Here is a 20452-nt window from a genome sequence, read left to right on the forward strand (position 1 = left end):
GCTTTTACCAAGCAGTGCTGTATCAGTCAGCCATTCCCAGATCAAGTGAACAATATTAATGATGTTGCTTAAAAGCAAAAGGTTTCAGCACAGCCCCACAAGGCATGTTAAAAATGGGTGGTTGGGATAACTCTGCCCCACATCAGTCTGGATTGTACCACATGGGACCAATCTGGCAGCCATTCTAATGGGAGTCAATGACAGCCACACCATTAGCTCAGAAGAAAAGAAAACTTTCATAAAGTCAGCCTGGAAACGCCTGAATAAACTTCAGAGCTCCTAAAACAGTTACTATGGAGTCGCTATGGAAACATGCAATGAGTTAAGCCAAGTGCTAATCTCAGCAAAATACAAAAAAGAATGCTTATAGTCATTTAGCTTCCTTATGGCAAGGCTTGCTGCTCAAACACAAGGCTGGCTTACGCCCCCAAGGCCCAGACACTCTTTCCTTGCTCAAAAATATACTCCAGTACACAGCTTAGCTATAATTAAAGGGTAAATTTAGTATAACAGGCTAGAAGCCAAGCACAGTAGCAATGTGGGTCTCCTGCAGCCCAAACCCAAACACTCTGGGGAGAGAGAAGAGAAGAACTGTCCTTGCAGAAGGTGGTTTCAAACACTGGTTTGCAGGTCCACCATGGAGTGTGCAGTCCCAGATGGAAGTGGGACAATGTGTGTGGCAAAAACATCCCTGCAGGCTTGAGCAGCTACAGTTTTCCTTCTAGTGAGTGAGTGCCAAGGAACAAGGAGGCAATTGGGACCATCAGCCACGTCACCCACCCCACAGGAGTTGTGTGAACAGTATCCAGTGGAACCCATTTGTAAGGGTTAATGCCAGCTCCTGCTCTGTGCAGGTCATGCTGCTGTTCAGGACTCTGGGAAAGCAAAGCTCAATTACTCATCCACACAACAGGAAATCCACAACACTCACATGGCACTGCCACACACACAGAGCTGCTTGCTTTGTCCTGGGGGAGGAAAGAAAGATGGAGCTTTGCAGGGGAACAACCTAAAACTTTCTCTTCCCACTGGTCCTGTAATGAAACCAGCAGGAGAGCATGTGGACTAAAACCATTTATGCACTGCTTGCTTTTTAGTAAACAATGAGGAAAGAGTATATGAAATGCACTGAAAACAGTTGTTAGAAACAATTTTCAAACTGCTGTAGACCTGTTGCTGAACAGCAGCACAAAGGATCAATACCAGGAAGACGAAAAGGGGAATCAGAACAAGCTTTCAACCTGCAGAGATACATGGTTGATCATTTCAGAAAGTCAGGCATTTGACACAGTGAAACTCCACCTGGCTTTTACAGGTATCCCAGCACTAACACAAGCAGGATCTGTGCAGACCTGCACACAGCCAAACCCAGCAATATGGTCAGTGCAGCATTATTCTCCTCAGGCAGCCCAGTAACATGTCCCAGTACTGGAACCCGTTTCTGTGAACATTCAGCAGTTTCAGCATCTGATTCTTTCCACTCTCCACTGTCCATACTGGGAGGTCAAAAGCACACCCTAAAGCTACTTACACTGAAAACAAATCACAGAGCCCCTGCACATCTGTGGAAGAGGCACAGCCTGGTGCTGCACTGCCTTAAACATTACCCAGTGACATTGCATCAGGACACCTCTCAAAATTCAAGTACCACAAACTGGCACACGAAGCTAAAAAAGCATTTATGAAACGTGACAGAACAAAGTAATTTGTATTGAAACTGAGATAGAAAACTCCAGGAGAAACAAACACCTGAATTTCTCAAAAGTAAATAAATTATACCTATGCTTCTAACATTTCCTCCTTTCCTCCAAAAACCATAATCCAACTTTTTGGTTTTTCCTCCCCTCAAACTTCGCCTGAATCAATGGGATGAGTTCTCGCTAGAAGAACACAGTTCAAAGAGCAAGGACAGATTTTGCTTTGTCTCAGTAATTACCCCTCAGATGACAGAACTGAAACTTACTCAAAAATTCTTATGGCCAGAATTTCATCACTCCCCCACACATTAACACAAGTGCTTTTCACCACCTTCCACATTTTCCCAGGACACAAAGGTTAGAGGCACATAACTCCCATCACCATTCTGAGCCAATTTTGTTCCAGGTTGTTCATTACTTGTTTGTTGTCTGCTAAACCCTGCCCTTTAGGAAGGGATGGAATGAGTAGCTAATTCACTACTAGTGACATATCTGATGTTTATTGATGATGTGAGGACATCTTGCAAGAAGACACCAACTTCAAATTTTCACATAGCAGCAGATCATACACTTATGCTGAACACCATGATTGAAGAGTGCACAGCTGAGTAGTAAAAGCAAACCTATGGCCTCTGAGCTTTAAAAGTCCGTTTCTCTGAGTGCTTCACATTACTGGTCACGGGAGAAGGAAAAACATCAAGGAGCTGCAGCAGTGTAAACATGAAATGCCAAAGAAATTATTAAAATAGTATTTTATTTTACGAATAAAAACTAAACAGAATTAGGACACGGTTCTATTTTCTCTTTTTCCCTGTTTCCTTTGAACTATGCTGATCATCTCTTTTTGAACCAAAGCCATATCTACCATTCCTGTGCTGATCCTGCCACTCACTCTCCAGCTGTCTCAGCATTTCCTGTGTCAGGAGTCCTTCACGCAGCAGTCTGTTGGCAAGGGATCCCCGGCCATAGCTTTTCAGATCCTCCTGCCTCGTCCCAGACCGAGAGGCTCTCGGGTTCCTCGCCCTCCTCAGTGCTGGAGCCTCCACTGCAATGGACAGTGCCTCTGGGGACTTGGCACCATGACGGTCAGAAGCCACCCTGGCATCCCTCTTAGCTGTGGGAAAGTCTTCGGACACAACTTCTGCTGTGCCAGGAGCAGCTGCAGACTGGGACGCCCGGATCAGCTTTGTGATGTTGCACACACCAACCTGTATAATGTCATCCAGTTTCTTCTGAATATCCCTTACAAGGGCAGCATCAGGGAACATATCCATGAAACGGTAACTGAGAGAGGCAAAACAACACTCAGTTAAACCTTTCCGCTCCAGGAATGCTGACTGGGATAAAAATGGGACACATACTACGTAAGAAAAAAATTATTATGTGGTGCATGGGAAGGCCACAGTATTATAAGCTGCATTTCAGCTGCTTCAGTCCAGGATCACCTTGCTTCTACCTTTCTCTCTCTGTCAGTCACAAACTGCTCTCTGCAGAGCCCATGACTCACTCCCAGATCACTACACTTGCATTTGTCAGGATCCTCCAAAGGGCCTAAGGGGCCCATCCTGCACCATGTACACACGGGCTTGAAGGCACTGCTCTTCTAGAACTGTAAGTCATAAATACTAGGAGAAAATAAAAACAAGTTTTCAAGCACAAAGACAATACCTTAGCCACAGATAGAGGTCAAAAACATCATGAACAGCTTCGAGGTGTACAAGTTCTTTGATGTTTTTTGGAGCAGCCAAGGGCCACTTGGTGTGTCGGCAGAGCCAGTCGAAGGTCAGGGGCTCGTTTCGACTGAACTGTCGTGCAAACTGAAAAACAAGCAAGGTCCTCAGTCAGTTAGGAAAGAAGAAATCCCAGAAGAGTTAAATTCCTTGGAGTCTGTGTACAGAAAATACCTGCTTTGTTTTACACAGCCCAAATGCCACACATTCTTTTACTTAATTACTCAACACAGGAGTCACCTCTCCTTTGCAGAGCCTCATTAACACAATTTGTGCATGGGCCATGCACAGAGTTAAGCAACAAAGGCATAGAGCTATCCAGAAAAGCATAACACTGAAGGCATTTGATTTCATCCAGCACAGCAGATGGACTTTGTCTTTTTTAATTCTCCTCCTCCTATTCGGTTAATTATCTTGTTTCAGAGTCCCCGGATTGAGAAAATGTTGAATGTATTCCCTGGCTTAGGAAACACACTACTCACAACCCAAACAGATTAATCTGCATTAGAAAGCAGCCCTTCTGAAACTCAGACACCTCAGCTCTTTAAGTAACAAAAAACCAAGTCAAATAAGATTTAAATCTAAAATTTTCAAAAGTTCTGATGATTTGGAATAACTGCCTCCTAACTGGCTGATACTAGAAGTGGGTTTTTTTTGGCCAAGGAATGGTGCTTAAATTCACACAAGCATTCACAACATCCTACCTCCCTCCAACACCACATTATGCTGCTCTGCACCTTCATTCCTTGGTGTCTGAATGCTCAGCATTTTCTTAACAAGACACTTTTTTCAACTCTTTCATCAATCACTCAATTTTTAAAGAAGATTATTAGCTCCTTTTGAAAAGCAGGGGTCTAATATTTCTGACCTGAAGGCACCACACCAGTTTTACACTACTTCATTTTAAAAGTTTAATGGAGTCTCTAACAAGGGCACAAAGGCAATACTGTCTAACAAAGTAACAGTCTCAAATTAAATTATTAATCTCAAAAACCTGAAAAATCTGCTGACTACAAATTCCTCAAAATAATCACTCTGGGGGCACAGCGAAAAACCGTTCATCCAGGCCTGAAAAGTGAAGTGACATAATTTTGAGAGCAACTTACAGCACTGTGTTTTCTGGGGTTTTAATTCTGTGTAACTCTCCTAACATCAGCAATAACCCTTGATCCCACATTCTTCTCTTTTGTTGACAAGCTAACACCCTGAAGCAGCAGTAACTTGAGTTTTAATGACTACTTTTAGGCACACTGTGGTGCAAAGCTTAACAGTGCACAAGTGACTAGGGAACATAAGTGATCCCTCCCGGTTCAGAGCTCACCTGCAAGGACAAGCAGGAGGATTCTCTGAGTCAAACAGCAGAAAAGCTGTCCAAATCTTAATTTACATCACGAGAACCAGTTCTCAGGACTTAAAAGCTCTGGTCCATAAAATTAGTGAAGAATGCAATTAGGAAAAAAAAATACATCTCCAAAGATTTTATATTACTGCCCGTGAGCACTTTAAGAATGCTCTCCAATGACTTAATGACAAATCCCACAGTAAATACAGCAGACACAGTCTCACTGCACCAAGACAAACTTGCTCCAATGTAAACATCACATTTTTTTGAGGAAAAAGCCAGCTGACCTTCAGCAACGTGGTACACACAAAAGGCTCTTTTCTGTTCAAGGGGGCAGTGCAGAAGACATATCGTGACCGCAGATTTAGTGGAATGTGCTGAATCATATCTGCTAGAAATTTAAAGTCATCGATATTGCAGACAAAGTACATCCCATCGACTTGTGAGAGACTCACAAAAATATCCTGTGAAAATACAACCAAACGAAGAGAATGTTATTAGAGGAGGGGGTTGCTAAACTTTGCATTACCAAACCAAAAAATTATTTAGTGTTTCAAATGCTGGTTAAACTGAAAGAACAGCTAAAAGCCATCAAATTTGACCACAGTAATAAAAAAGAGGCAGGGGAGTTCCCTCTACTCTTTTAGCAGAGCTTGCATGAAATTCTCCAACACAGGATCAGAGGAGAAGACATAACACACTATGCTTTATTTAAACATTTTCAGTTAGTCTCCTGAATAACAAAGTTCTGGAACTGTACATTTTAGTTACAAAGAACACTATTATAGGAACTAGTTACTATGTTTAGAAATTTCTCCAGGTTTGTCACTTAGCATGACCCAAAAAGCTAACTTTACAGCATTGAATTCAATAATTGAGGTATTTTTAGCTCAATGTCAGGCTCAGATCTATTTTAGGAAGAAAGAAAACACAAGATAAATACAGTATTGCAATAGTGGAGTTCAAAGAAAACCTGAAATATATCCAAGGTTTGGAGAAATAGGTGATACCAGGATACTTGGCATCAGATGCAGGGGGAATTTCTATGGGCCCCCGAAATTATTTCTCCAGTGTAAATCTTTGAAAGACTTTTAAAAAACATCTTTAGAGAAACACTGAGCTTCTTAACTAAATATGAGACTGAATACTTAAGAGATCAATAACTACACAGGGTTCTTATCTTAATACTTCTATGGTGGCCCAGAAATTGTTAATAGCAAAATTTTAAAGACGTGCTCCCTACCAGCCTAAGTCTCCCAGGAGTCTCCAGGTATAATCTTTTATCTCAAGGTTAGAAACCACACACTTTGCTACATAACAGCACATCAGCAGAGAACAATAATGCACATTTAAATCCATTAAAGCTGCTAAGAGTTTCTCAGTCTACTAAAAGCTCTGATACTATTCTTTAAATACAGCATTGGAAGCTTAATTTCTACTTCAAAATGTTTAGGCACATCCAAAAGATTTACTACCCACCTAAGGATGAGATCAAGTAGATTCCATAAAATCTATTTTCTCAAAGTTACACAAGCATTGTTACACCATAAACCCCATGGAAACAGGGAAAGAAAATCAGATGGCTCTCAGATATTCAGAAACCTGACGTGACCAGCCTAGTTTCACAGGAATTTTCAAATAATTTACCACAATTTCAATCTCTAATATTTTCAGTCTCAGACCAAAATGTCTACATTTAAAATTCAGAAAAGGTGAAATGAAAAGGCTGCTGCACAGAATTCAACACGTGTGAAAATACTGACATGCTTGAAGAGCTTTCAAGTTTATTATAGCACAGAAAAGTTAAGCATTCTAAACCTATTTACAGTCAGTGCTGTGGTAGAGAGAAGAATCCAACTGCTAAAAAATACACACAAGGCTGTCTGTCAGGTTCCCACAGTGTATGTTTGTACAAAAGCAGTGACTGTAAGTAATGCTTAATTTTTAATGCAAAAGCTAATATTCTTACAATTAGATTGGATAGAGTAGCATCAGGAAGATGATAAGCAAACATTTCTATCTGCTCAGGAGTAGGATGTAGGCCAGCTGCCTAAAAGGAAAATAAAGGAAAAAAAATCCATTAATTCTCAATATTGTTTTAAAGTCAATGCACCAGAAGCAACACATAGAAAGACAAAATGCAAGAAAGAAACCAAAGCACCCTACACACTCCAGTTTATTTAGCACACTTATCTGAAACTTAGGAACTTCTGTGCTTGAGCTTTTAATTCTTAAAAGAGCAGCTTCAGTATAAATGCAACATTGCAAGCCTCCAAATGGGACATCTATCCAAAGTCACTCTGGCATGACACAATCCACTTTTATTACTACATTGTAAACAGACACAGGGAAAAATAATTTGGGGACAGAACATCATAAACCAGCCCCAGAGCACGTCTGTGCTAACTGGGTACTGAGCCTCTCACCTTCACAGGGGGCACAGCCTCGCTCAGAATCTCCTTCAGCTGCACGAGGTCCTCGCGGTGCATGGTGGTGACCTCCCCCTGTGTGAAGGACGAGCCAAAACGCCCGGCCCTGCCTGCGATCTGCAGGGCCTGGGACGTGGGAATGGAGTCTATTTCCTTCTCTCCCTTCTCATTGACTGTCGGCTTCACTATGGAGTTAAAGATTATTCTTCGTATACACCTGGAGTATTTGAACAAAAACAAAGAGGAAGCTTTTTTTTCTTGTAAATTACTTCCAATATGAAGAATGAAAGCCTTTTCTTTTTTATAAGCTTTCTTCTTCTCTATAAATTAAGGTATCAGAGAGATTACCTATGGACACAGCGTATTCCAAAGGGCATGACAAGATTCCTGGTTAGTCACAGGAGAATTATCAGCCCTGCACATATCAATCATGTTCCAGTAGGGTCCCAATCCGTGACTGCATCACCTTCACCAACAAAACACACCTGAAACTGGGCTGAACTTGCTCTGCATTTCAGAAATGCAAGAGACTGGTAACTCTGACAACCTAACACATGTGACTCTTGTTGATCCAGTAGGCACAGTTAGCCACTATCACACAGAATTAGGCCAAGGGAGCCATTAATTCTTGGAATCAGTTTCAAAATTAAAGCTTAATTCTGCCCAACCAAATTGAACACTACTTCAGAATGAAAATGTATGTACTGTATTATCTAGACATAGCAGATATCTGGCCAAATTAACAGACTGGGGAGAAATAAGCAAGGAAATTAATGCAGGCAAAACACCTAAAAGAAAAAAAAATACCATAACCTGCTGTAAATACTTACAAATTGAGTCCCATTCCAATTGCATCTGTAGCAACTAAAATTTTGCATGGATCATCAGGATCGTTGAATTTCTTCGCCTGTTCAAGTTTTGTTCCTAAAACAGAATGACAAAACACATAACAAACTTCCTACAAATCAAAGACAACATATCACTAAGCCCAATGCTGTTTTAATAGGCTGAGAGGAAAAAACTGGTATTTGATTGGTATTTGGATGTTTTGGAGGGAAGGGGGCAGGAGGGACTTAAACCATTCCCAGAGCTGTGGAAAGACCTCATTTAATTATATCTATCTGAAGATCAAAATTAAGTACATAATAAAGGTCTAATCCCAAGATTAAAACACCAGTCAATGAAAGCCGATTACTTTCTTTAACTATATGGAGAAGCAAAACTAGGAAACTTGTTCTGCTTTATTTTAAAACAAAGAAAGCAGTGTAAGGGTTTTTTCCTAAGAAAAGCAGCAAGAAGCAGAAATCCCTTACCAATAAAGGAAGAGTGCTTTACCTGGTGGCAGACTGCCATATATGACAGCACATTCTAATCCTCTGGCTTCAATCTGCCGGCTCACAGAGTAAATGTCATTCTTACTGAAGCAGACAATGCAGTCCCCAGGACGGAGGTTATCCAAGGATTCCAAGGCATAATCCAGCACAGTCAGAGGAGTGAGTCTCTTGTAGTTTCGGACCTAGAATTAAAGTTGTCAAAGATATTTCTTTAAATTAAAAATTTCCTGTGGAATATCAAACCAGTACATTTATTATCACATGTGACTGCAGCGCTGAGGGACCTCTCTCAGTCCTGAAGGGATAATTCCTGGAGAGAAGGAGATGTACACCCTATGCACTTGCATAGTGGCAGCACTTCCCAAGCTGAGAACTATACAGCTTTTTCAAGAAACAGAAGAACTATGTATTTTTTACATGTAAACTAGATTCCAGATGTAAACTAGATTCAAGAAAAGTAGTACACAGGCTACATCCCTTGATCTATCAAGAAATGAGTGTCTTCTTTCAGTCATGTATCTGAATGCTCTCACTGGTCCTCCCTTTTCAGAATTACATACCCCACCACACACAGACATATAAAGCTACAGCTAATTCACCTTGAAATCATGAAGGTTGGACTTCATTGGGAGCATATTTTGTTTTTAAATACTCTTCTCAAAAGAACCTTACCAATTAAAAATACATATATTAACCTCCTTTCCTCATCATGTGGAGAATAACTATCAACCAACCCAGTAAAATTAGCAAACCTGAGGGCACTGTGCCCTCCAGGAAGATCAGAATTGTAAAGAAAGCCCCTGAACAGCTGTAGCACCTGCAAAATTCCCTGAGGGGAAAATAGCAAAGCACTTTTCTTTGAACTCAGCAAAGCACTTACCATCTTTCAGCAAAACAGTACTACTATTTAAAAAGAAAAAGAAAGAGCTTTGCAACATCTCCTTTGATTTACAGAAGCCAAGAATCATTCTAATAATGCTCCCCTATGATAACTTTGATCAGTGATACCCTCAATAGACCATACATTTTTTGCCTGTTTTACAGCAAGGAGAACCTGATGTTCTGTCCTTAGCTTCTCAGAATTAAAATACCTACTTCAACTTCTTCCCCCGTGGTGTACATGAGCTCTGTCACCAAGTCAACAGCAGCAGCTTCTCCACAAACATGGATTTCTTCTGCACAGAGGCCTGAACAAGGTCCAGTGTTAAAAGAAAAATGTTACTTATTTATAAACAACAGTAGCTTTAGTTGACTCCTAAGTTACCCAAAAATTACATTTATCACATTAGAGTGATAATTAGAGCAGCCAATACCTCGTTGCACACTCAGTCAAAACAAGAGGTACCCTCAACCACTGAACAAATGGAGCAAAGCTTTTATTTACTATTATGTTTAATAACTCCCAAACCCCAGCAGAACTGAATGTCTTTATTTTCTGCATGAATTCAACCCTAATGCACGCAGAATAGAAAAGGCAAAAAAACAGAGGCAGAGGAAGTGTGAAAAAACATTCTGTTGAACTCATCATCAAAAGCAACCAAAGGAAGGGGCGAGGGCAGAGGAAATCAGATTCCAAACTTCTGCGAAAAATACGAGGAAAAATGTTTCAAAATTTCCTCTTGAAAAATTCTAAAATTATCAAAACAAGCATTCTTCTACGAATTTTACAGACTGATGCAACTCTATAAATGAGCCATTTGAAATTAACACTAAAATATTTAAAGCTGACATATATTGAACAGTATCTCTTCCTAAGGCAATCCCTGAAAATTGGTGTTGTTTTAATTGAACAAAAAAGCATAGTTTTAGAAAACACTCAGTGTAAAAAGACAACATGATGTAGCAAAGACTCCACATTATCCAAGGAAGGAAAACTAAAGGAAGAATGTAAATAAAATTTTTATTTATGTCAAGTAAATTTTTATTTATGTCAAGTAAAACATGACAGGTAACTTGCTGCCCAAGCAGACAAATCCTTTGGGGCAGAGTATCTCTCTAACTTGCTGTGAGAAGACTTATGAAGAAAAAAATACTCACTTTTGTTTTGCATCCCATACTGTAATAACTTATGAATATACTGACTGCTAAGCTTGCATTTAACGTGCCATTTGCAGTTAAACAGGTTCATTGCCAACATAAACCAGCTTACCCAGAAGGGCTCTCGTCCAAGCCCACCCTCTGGCAGGATCTCTGATCATCTGAATTTCATCAATCACAGCAACTTCATCTTAAAATAAAAAAGAAAAAACATGATGCACCAAGGAAGAGAACGTGGAACAGCAGTACAACACACAAAGGGACTCAGAGGCTTTCTAAATAAGGTATCTCAAATCAAGCTAATCCTCTACCACCAGAAAGCTACTCTGAGATGATCCAGGTTTCTTGAACTGCTCTAACATAGTTCAGAAATTGTTGAAATAAGAGTGAAAGGGAATAGCTGGGCTACTTCAGAGTCCAAGCAATAATACACATGAAGATCCCCCTGATAAGACTGACACAATTATGTATACATACAAGGTGTGTTAGTGCTGCACATTTCAATGGTACAGGCAATATGAGGAGCTTGTCTGGCATCTTCATTGGCATAGACACGCTCTTCTCCCGTCACCAGGTCACATGGCACGTTCTAAAGGAATTCAAAAAACTCAGGTTAAGTTTCTTTAATATAACAGAATCATCTTTCCAAAGAGAAATAAAATCAGTTTCTTACAGTAGCTTCTAGGACAGTATAATGGAAGCTTTTCCAGAAAATAACTACCCTGCCCTCTGAGACTTGTGCCCTGTATTTAAGTCCTATCAAACTAGAGGTATAATGAAGAGGTAGTATCTCTGATTAGACACCTTCCCCTACTCCTGCAGGAGATTACATCTTCCCCTGAGCATTTCAGAACTGTCACAACTGCAACAAAAGAACTGTCAGAAGAGCTGCAGTACAGGGGGCTCATAAAGCAAGGCCCAGCAGTGAAGGAGCCTTGCAAGCTCCAGCCTCCTCCAGTTCATCTGGGGATCGTTTTCACACACACTGAACACATGGGAATGAAGTACAGCAACTACCAACAGGGAACATCACCACATGGTACCCACAGCCACTACGTGGTGCACATTACCTAGGACTTGTCTCCTAGGACAAGCCAATCCTTCTTATGTGTGAGTTTGATAAACCAGTAAGAGGAATTAAAAATTCTACATCAAAAAAAGAGAAATCACAAAACCATTTGTGAATGCTACTGTACACACACACACACTGTGCTGCATTAACATGTGATGTGTGGTTCTAATGCTTCAGAACTGATTCTGTGCAGCTGGAAACACATTGGTGGGAAGCCTCCAAAAATATGCCAGAAGTAATAAAAAAAAGCCCACAGTATTGAAAATTTCCTCTGGAACCTGAGACAGGGCACTGCTCTTCAACTCAACACATCTGAGTCTGCAGAATTTTTCATAGATGGTGAAGTGCAATATATTTAAACATAGAAGCAGAAGGTTGAGGGGAGTTAAGCAAGGGTAATTTTTGTGTACCAGCTAAAATAAAGGTCATGGGTAAAAGAGGCACGGTTCCCATGCTGAAAAACCTAATAGGAGAGCCTGGCTAAACCTGGAGAGCAACAGATCACAGCCTAAGGGAGGCAGGTTACAGGGATGATTGCACAGGATGTGCTGTGGGGACAGTGCTGTTCCATCTGCAGAAATGATGTTCCATTCTGATCACCTAAAGCATTAAAGCACAACTGGCATTGCCATGAGCTGCAAAGCAAAGGCACCTGTCCAAGCACACACTGCTCCAGGGAACACCTGGAGCAGCTACAAGACTTTACAGACATGCATTCCTGACACTGTCCCAGTGCTAAGCATGTTGGGAAGCGATATGACATACTGACAGCATCGTTAGTCTTTTGGAAGATCTCATGAGCCAGAAGTTTTAGTGGGCCGCAGTATATTCCAGATTTGGCTGACAAAAATCTCTGGATAGCATGGTAAGTTTTTCCACTGTTTGTAGGACCGGCATGGAATATTATCTTTCTCTGAATAGCCCTGGCATCTGGATACCTAAAACATACACACAAAAAAAGCAGATCTGTTAAACATTTATCCAGTGTTCTGGGTACTGATTCAGGAGAAACTGGAAATTAGCTTAAATATTTATTTATTGACTTTTTAATGTGTATTGAAAGCAGAAAGATCAAGTTCTTAAATAGAGCCAGTAAAAAGAGGTTACTACATCTTATACATTCATCTTCTAAATCATACAATGCTTTCAAAGATTCAAATTCACACACTGTGTTCAAAATAATTCTTATTACTCCTCTTAATCCTCTCTCCTTGGGTTTATTAACATTTCAGTGTTCTGCTGTGCTACCTCCCAAAAATACATCCAGAAAACAGCTTTCTGGAAAGGCCATCCAGTGACTTTCATTGCTGATATAACCTTATTTTCCCTTAAATTCACTGCAATGTAGCTTGTAAAAAATTTAGAGTTCCTGACAGAAATTATTGTAAAAACAGAGAAATGGAACTGAAAATGTAGCACAATCACACATCACAAAGCTGAAGTCCCCAGACTCTCTAGTTCTATGACACTAAGAAAAGAAAGCAGTGCAGCCCCTGCCCCCACTGACCAGTTGGGCGGCAGCCTCAGGTCGCTGATCTTGCGCAGGTCGTCCATGCAGTCCAGCATGGGGAAGATCTGCTTGGCATGCCTCAGGAAAAACGGGAACAGGTCATCCACGTGGCCTACGGGACAAACCCTGCTCAGTTTGCATGCTTGTCTCACAGCGTGTACCAGCATAATAAACTTGGAAAAAAAATTTCCACTACTTCCACCACACACTTTTCTTTCCGCAATTCTTTCCCCTCCTGGCTCTCTACAAAGTTCAATAATTATCTCAGTTGCAGAAAGCTGAGCTAACACGGACTCATTAAGCAATGTAATTCAAATCCAACGGTACGAGAAAGCTGGCTCTCATTTCGGTATATTCACTCTGGTCAGCCTACATGCCTGAAGACCTTCTCAATAAAATGGGAAAGCTGGATGACAAAGAACTTTAGCCTTTGCTTCCTAAATTCATGTGCTGCCTTGAAATAAAATAAAAATAAAATAAAAGCTTCCAAAATGCTTTTATGAAAAAACATAGCAGATCAGGATATTGTGCAGCTTCCCTAAGCTACCAAGACACAGGATGCTGGTTAAAAATTCAAAGTTTCCAATCCCTAAGTGAGAAAATAAAACCAGAGAAATCAACTCAGAAGAGACATTTGGGTTCACTCTTCTGAATGTTTGCAGAGCAGACATGTGGCCTTAAAGATCTCATTTCAGGTCACACTTCTTTCTCTACTGTCCCTCCTGGGTTTTATAAATTGAGAATTAGTATTCAATAAATCAAAATTATTGTGAAAATTTGAAAAAACTAATATATTCAATTATCATCTTTGGACAAGCAAAACTTAAATAAAAAATTTTAAAACTGCCACAATAAACAACTCTTTATACTTCCATTTATATGAGTTTTAAGGCACATATAAACAATGTTCATATGTAACTAAATAAGGAGCAGAAACAAGAAAATCCTCTGGGAGATTTTATGCACAAGCAATATAAAGAGACAACTTCCTAAGATTGCCAACATATAGAACATAGACATTTACATTTGAAGACAAAACTAATGGCCAGTGTAACCTTTAAATTCCCATCATTAAAACAGACATACTGTGCCTAAGTTCTGCAGCTCAAACCATGGAAAAGGCTGGTTCTGCTGTTCCCAGCTGGCATCACCCCTCAGTTACTGCTGTTAATGACAACACAGGATGCACTAAGCAAGCAAACACTCACCTCTGTGAGTGCCACAGGGAACCAGCACTGTCAGAGCTGTATTCCCAATCCCTAAAAGCCACCTGGCCAGCAGAGAGTTCTCCAAGTGCCCCCTAGTGACTACTCGATTGCCAGGAAGAATAAACACAACAGTTCTGTTTCCATTTCAGCCTGAAGATGCTACAAAACAACAGGCTGCTTCTTGCCAACACCTCCACCTCTCTCATTTCCACTCCAGAAGGTTTAAGAACAGAATGCTCCCTAGGATGGGCACAAATCCTAGCAGGGATTTTTAAGCTGTCTGACAGCATAGTGGGGGGGTCCACAGGTACGTAGGTAAAGCATACAGGTCAAAACCAAGGAAAAAATGTAACATTTTATTTTACAAGCACTCCAGATACTTGCCTGCATCACAGCATATATCATTGAGAATAATATGCAAATCAGCACTCACAGAGCTGGATTCCATGATATATTTCCTAAAGCTTATAAACGCTTGGTGAAACAGGCGAGCTGCAAAAAATCAAAACAAGGAACAAAATCAGTGTGACCAGGACCAGAAAACTGTGTTTGTAAACATCCACCAAAACACTGAAGCAATCCATTAAAAACCTATACCTTAATATAAGCTATTAAAAGTAAATATATAAGGTTATTTGAATTGAGTGACAGAGACAAGGTAAACAAGCAGTTTTGTGAGACCCATAAAAAACGAGCTCTACCTAATACTGTATCTGAATTAGAACAGGTTTCACATTAAAAATAAACTTGGAACATGTTCTTACCATCTAATCCATTTTCTGCTCCTAGTCTTTGGATTTCTTTTCTTTTGTAGAACTTGTTTAAATTTTTTAGAACTTCACCTGTAGAAAAAGAGAAACTTTTTTTTTTTTTAGTTTGCTTAAAATTAAGTCACATTCTGCTAGCCCAAAGACCCTGGATTATCATCTCCTTACTCTGGAGAGAGGGAATCTCGCCCTGGTGAACAGACTCAAACGAATTCTCCCTAAATTAAACACAATCAATGACTGACAGTATTGTGGAGAAGGACCATCTTCAACTGCAGCAGAGTAAGAAGCACCATGAAGATGAGGGCAGCATTTGAGACACTCTCCCTGGTACTTGGTAAGAAAGCACAAAGGTGGGAACCTACAGACAATATGTTATGGAGCAAACTAATTAATGTTTTGGGGTGGGTTATTTTTGCTTTTTATCAGCATCCATCAGGAAACAGCAGGTTGCCACGTGAAAAGCAAATCTGCTTAAACTACTCAGTGACTAAACATCCTGAGGTACTTTCTTCTCTCCACTCTGCCTCCAAGACAGACTCTCCAGAAAGATCAGTTAAACCAGATCCAGTATTCTTCCTTTTCTCGGGTTAAATAAAGGAGGGAAGAAGAAAACTTAACAGAGCTTTTTCATATATATCACAAATTACTCTGCTTTGTTCATATAAATTCTCTTATAAAGTTATTAATAAACCCTTTCCTTCCCCTAAAAGTTCAGTGTTGCAATAAAACTGTATTTACTCACATACGCTCTGAATTTAGTTCATTAAATGCTAGTTAAATCACAGTGGCAAAATGTGTCCCTTCTCCACCTATAGCAGATCAGAAATTCATGAAAATCTAGCAAATATCACAAACACCTATTCACAAACTTACCTTACTCTAAAACTCAAGTCTATGAGCCCTGTATGATAATAATAATGCAACACACCCCTGGTTTGCCAGCACAAGTCACTGAACACAACACTGTCAAGCTCTGCTCTCTACCACTAACTCTGTAACTGTCTGCCACGACATGAACCTTAAATTGATCCCACGAGATCAACCTTATATTATTGAAACACTGCCTCTCTAAAACACTATGTAACAAAGGCAGTCCACGTGGCATAATGAAAATCGCCAGGTGAGAAGAATATGGCGAATTTGGGTGCACAACGGCAGCAGCTACAACCCATACCTCGTGCACGGCTACAGGAATCTCCTGATGGCTTCACTCACAGTCCAAAATGCTCCCAAAGGCAGCTAAGCAAGGCTACCAGCAGGATTGCATTTCCTACACAGGCATCCACACTCTCATCAGGAAATATTTAAGGGTCCCAAAATCAAAGGCAGATTGGAAAACAGTGCACTACAAGAAAGTACAGGGCTAAATTCTCTTCAGAGCTTCCCTAACAAGCTCTAACAGTCACCATATCATCAGTGACGGAGCTAAATTCACAGCCCACTGGCCTTACTACAAGATGGAAAGGTCAATGCCTAAACACTTGTTACTATCCAAGGCAACATGACATTGGGACCATCACAGCTCTCGATGTCCAAGGTCATGATCCTGCCTAAGCACAAACACATCTTAACAATAAGGGAAATCAAAACAAACCAGAGCTGGCACTGCAGCCTGTGTGAGCCTAATCCAGCTGCACATACAGGTAGCAATCAGGGTACACACTCAGGTCCTGCCTCAGCCACCACCCTTACCATTCATTCCCATTCTGAGGTTTCCCTTTCTTTACCATTTTCTCATTGTAGAACTGTCTTTTAGCTCTTTCTCCTCAATTACTTTGACTTCTCAGCAGCATTTTTAAGGTTCTGTGTAAAAGGACAGCCCGACCGCAGTTAGTTTCAGAAATCATGCAGTTAGGCAACAATGTATCAGACTCATTTAGAAGTTTCGGCCCTGTTTGCAGGAAGACTTCCAAGTAATTTCCCTGTATCTCAGAAGACAACAGTCCATTTCAGTCAGGCTGTATGCTATCCCAGGGCAGCTGAACTGCTTGATTTTAGAATTCCTCCACAACTATTAGACTTCCACCGTCCAGTCCAAGTAATCTAACGTACCCAACTAACCCCCTTGTTCAGGCACCTCCTATTTCTGACACAAAAATTGCTGCCAATACCTTGTCTTTCCTGGCATTTCCCACCCGTGAGCACAGCCCCGTGGTCTGACAACTGAAGCCACAGAACTGACATTCAACATGACAACTGAGCATGAGGGCTCCAAATCAACACCCATACCCAGGGATCAAGAAGCCACACAGCACAAAGTGCTGATCTTTCATATAGAAGAATTTTATTTACATTTATTTAGAAAATGGAAAATGGACCATCTCCATAGCAGAAGGCTATGGAGTCAAATCAAATCTCTTAATAGAAGCTCAAAAGCAAAGCTCCTTCTAACTTTAGCCTCCCAGATACACCAAAACTGAAAGCATCTATCAGCACTCACAGGGGTACACTTCCTATGATAAAGCCGTGGAAAACAGATGTAGTGAATTAATTCCAGATTTGCTATGAAGGTTTTACAAAACTGGCTTTGCGAAAGTAAGCTTCAAAAAAGGCTTTTGTCTTCCTGATAGTGTCTGATTAGCATGAAAACCAGGATCACTCTCACTTGAGCAGTAACAACAAGATGATTCACACCAGAATTACACTCAGCTGTCAGCAACAAAGCCCCTTCACCAGCTCTAATCAGAAAGGCTGCAAATGCACACATTTCTTTATTAAATCTAGTTCAGTACTTGACAGAAGAATCTAACAGAGCCTGTTTGTACAAAATACCAAAAAAACAGATGCATAACATTGTGTGTGGTCAGAACCTGAGGGGGGAAGCAGAGGAATACTTATTTCATCCTAAAAAACACATATCTGCTGAGGAAGGTCTTTCTCAGTTTTCTCTTTAACATTATTGGGTTTCAAAATACTGAATTGCTGACAGCAACAGAGAGAGCACTACAGGCCAACAAGCAGATGAGCAGCACCACACTGGTCACCTGGTTGGCATTCCTTCCAAGTCTCACATGGAAGAACTTCAAGCTCTTTGAAGTAGTTAATTTTCACTTCTGGGAAAACATCATTTTAGCCAATCTGTTCTCTCTCAACAACTCAGCAGAGACCAAACAGAACCTGTGCTTATTTTCCCAGAGCATTTCAGTTGTACCTTTGAAGAAACCCAACATAACTGCTTCTCTGATAAGTGAAACAAGGAATACACAAGTAAGATGCCACCATTCGTGTTTACTGGCACCTGAGGAACGTACTACTCATATATAAGGCAAGTTTGGCAACAACACAGATTTCAGCATTTCAGCTGTTGAGGATTCTTTTCCTAGCTAGGTTTTTTTTTTTAGCTTTCAGAGCCAGGTATTTTTTTTCTCCACAGCTCTGAACAATTAAGATCATTTTCCCATGCTTTCTGTACTTTGGAGTTAATACAAATAATATGCCATCCGAACACTTAATTAGGAGATGATACGAAGAAAAAAGTTCCCACTTACACCCTCAATGCTTTGGGATCACCAAACATCAAAAGGATCGAGAATTTGTTTCTTATTTATCAAGTCTTTAGAGATAACAGAGTCATAGAATCACAGACTGGTCTGGGCTGGAAGGGACCTTAAAGACCATCCTCATCCTGCCATGGGCAGGGGCACCTTCCACTAGCCCAGGTTGCTCCAATCCCTGTTCAACCTGGCCTTAAACACCTCCAGGGATGGAGCAGCCACAGCTTCTCTGGGCAACCTGGCCTTAAACACCTCCAGGAATGGAGCAGCCACAGCTTCTCTGGGCAACCTGTGCCAGGGCCTCACCACCCTTCCTTACAGGGAAGAATTTTTTCCTAACATCCAATCTAATCCTGCCCTCTGGCAGTCTGAAGCCACTTGCTCTGTCACTACACTTTGCCTCTTTGACACACAAGACTATGCCCTTCTGTCTGTAACACCAATATTCAAGAAAACTATGACTTCCAAGTTCAGATCCAGTCACGGTTCTGGAACACCACAAGACTCCAGCTGCAGGACCTGCCCCACGCTGAGTGCCTTTAGCCCAAAACAGTGAGTGGAGGACCCAGGCCAGCAGATTGTTTCCTCCACACAGAGTACAGCTGATGGCTCTGGGAAATCCCAGAACATTCTGAGCTCCAAGGGACCCACGAGGACCATCAAAGTCCAGCCCCGGCCCTGCCCAGGCCAGCCCCATGACATGCCCAGTAAAGCCCCAGTATCGGTGGTGTTACCTCACGCCACAGCCTTTATCCCGCTTTACCTTCGCGGGCACGAGCAGCTGCAGTGGTCAGACAACACACAGGGAGACCCCTGCTCCCAAGGGATAAACCCCAGGAGAGGACCCCAGAGCAGCGAGGGCCAGTTCCCATCGGCAGGACCCAGCCTTGCAGGGCTCAGGAGGGTCAGGTTCCCCTCAGCCGGGTCATGGAATCAAATCAGTGAGGTTGGAAAAGCCCTCTGAAATCACAGTCCAATCTGTGTCTAACACACCACCACGCCAACTAAACCGTGGCCACGTGCAGCCTTTCCTTAAACATCTCCAGGGGCAGGGACTCCACCGCCTCCCTGGGTAGCCCCTTCCAGGGTCTAATCATCTTTCCTGTGAAGAAATTCCTCCTGATGTCCAACCTGACCCTCCCCTGGCACAGCTTGAGGCCGTTCCCTCTCCTCCTGTCCCTTGTTCCCTGGGAGCAGAGCCCGACCCTTCCCGGCTCCCTCCTCCTGTCAAGGAGTAGCAGAGAGCGAGAAGGTCCCCCCTGAGCCTCCATTTCTCGAGGCTGAGCCCCCCCAGCTCCCTCAGCCGTTCCTGCTGCTCCAGCCCCTTCCCTAGCTCCATTCCCTTCCCTGGACACGCTCCAGCCCCTCCATGTCCTTCCTGAACCGAGGGACCCAGGACTGGGGCCGCTTCGAGGGCTGGCGAGGCCTCACGGCCGGTGCCCAAAGGCCGCCCGTCCCCTCACGGTCCAGCCCGCACTCACCCTTGTCGAGGGGTCGAGTGAGCTCGGCGCCCACGTCCTCCCCGGCCGCGCCGCCGGGGCCGGGCTTCAGCGGCACGGGCACGAAGAGCGAGGTGTCGGGGGCGCGGGAGCCGCCGTCCCCGGAGGACGATGAGGACAGTGATGACGGTGAGGACGGCGCTGCCGCGGCGGGGCGGCCATGTCTGAGCGCGAGCCCCGCCCGCGCCGGGAGCCGCCGCAGCAGCGACCACGCGCAGCGACTCATCCGCGGGCAAGGGCGGCGGCGGCGGCGCGCGCACAAAGCGCGTCACTGCCGCGCGCCCGTCCCGCCCCGCGCGTGCGCCGGACCGCTTCACACACACACCCCCC

At 42.3% G+C, this 20452-nt stretch overlaps 1 protein-coding gene across 3 annotated transcripts; it reads right to left on the minus strand.

Moving 5' to 3' along the window:
* Positions 1–2175: 2175 nt before the first annotated feature.
* SUPV3L1 (Suv3 like RNA helicase) lies at positions 2176–20251 on the minus strand. Of its 3 annotated transcripts, XM_017826000.1 has the most exons (15): positions 20105–20251; positions 15124–15201; positions 14744–14851; positions 13149–13263; positions 12411–12579; positions 11047–11158; positions 10682–10759; positions 9628–9719; positions 8534–8714; positions 8029–8122; positions 7196–7415; positions 6739–6819; positions 5057–5233; positions 3366–3514; positions 2176–2981 (listed from the first exon to the last, which is right to left on the minus strand). In XM_017826000.1, the coding sequence occupies exons 3-15, from the start codon at positions 14805–14807 to the stop codon at positions 2492–2494; spliced, it is 2022 nt and encodes a 673-aa protein (XP_017681489.1). In that variant the 5' UTR covers positions 14808–14851; positions 15124–15201; positions 20105–20251; the 3' UTR covers positions 2176–2491. The 3 variants fall into 3 exon arrangements, with proteins under 3 accessions (XP_017681489.1, XP_017681490.1, XP_017681492.1); XM_017826001.1 differs by lacking the exon at positions 20105–20251 and having other exon boundaries at positions 2431–2981; positions 14793–14851; positions 15124–15176; XM_017826003.1 differs by lacking the exons at positions 13149–13263; positions 14744–14851; positions 15124–15201; positions 20105–20251 and having other exon boundaries at positions 2431–2981; positions 12407–12502.
* Positions 20252–20452: the final 201 nt, after the last annotated feature.

Source organism: Lepidothrix coronata, unplaced genomic scaffold (genome assembly GCF_001604755.1).
Source record: "Lepidothrix coronata isolate B3197 unplaced genomic scaffold, Lepidothrix_coronata-1.0 Scaffold124, whole genome shotgun sequence".
Taxonomy (NCBI): domain Eukaryota; kingdom Metazoa; phylum Chordata; class Aves; order Passeriformes; family Pipridae; genus Lepidothrix; species Lepidothrix coronata.

What these genes read in the sequence shown, in the direction of transcription:
- SUPV3L1 (XM_017826000.1), bottom strand. Translation starts at nt 14,807, where the DNA reads ATGGAATCCAGCTCTGTGAGTGCTGATTTGCATATTATTCTCAATGAT. An exon ending in GTGCAGCACTAACACACCTT is followed by an intron (nt 10,760 to 11,046) that starts GTATGTATACAT and finishes TTTTATTTTAAG; the next exon opens with ATGAAGTTGCTGTGATTGAT. An exon ending in CCACGGGGGAAGAAGTTGAA is followed by an intron (nt 8,715 to 9,627) that starts GTAGGTATTTTA and finishes CTTTAATTCTAG; the next exon opens with GTCCGAAACTACAAGAGACT.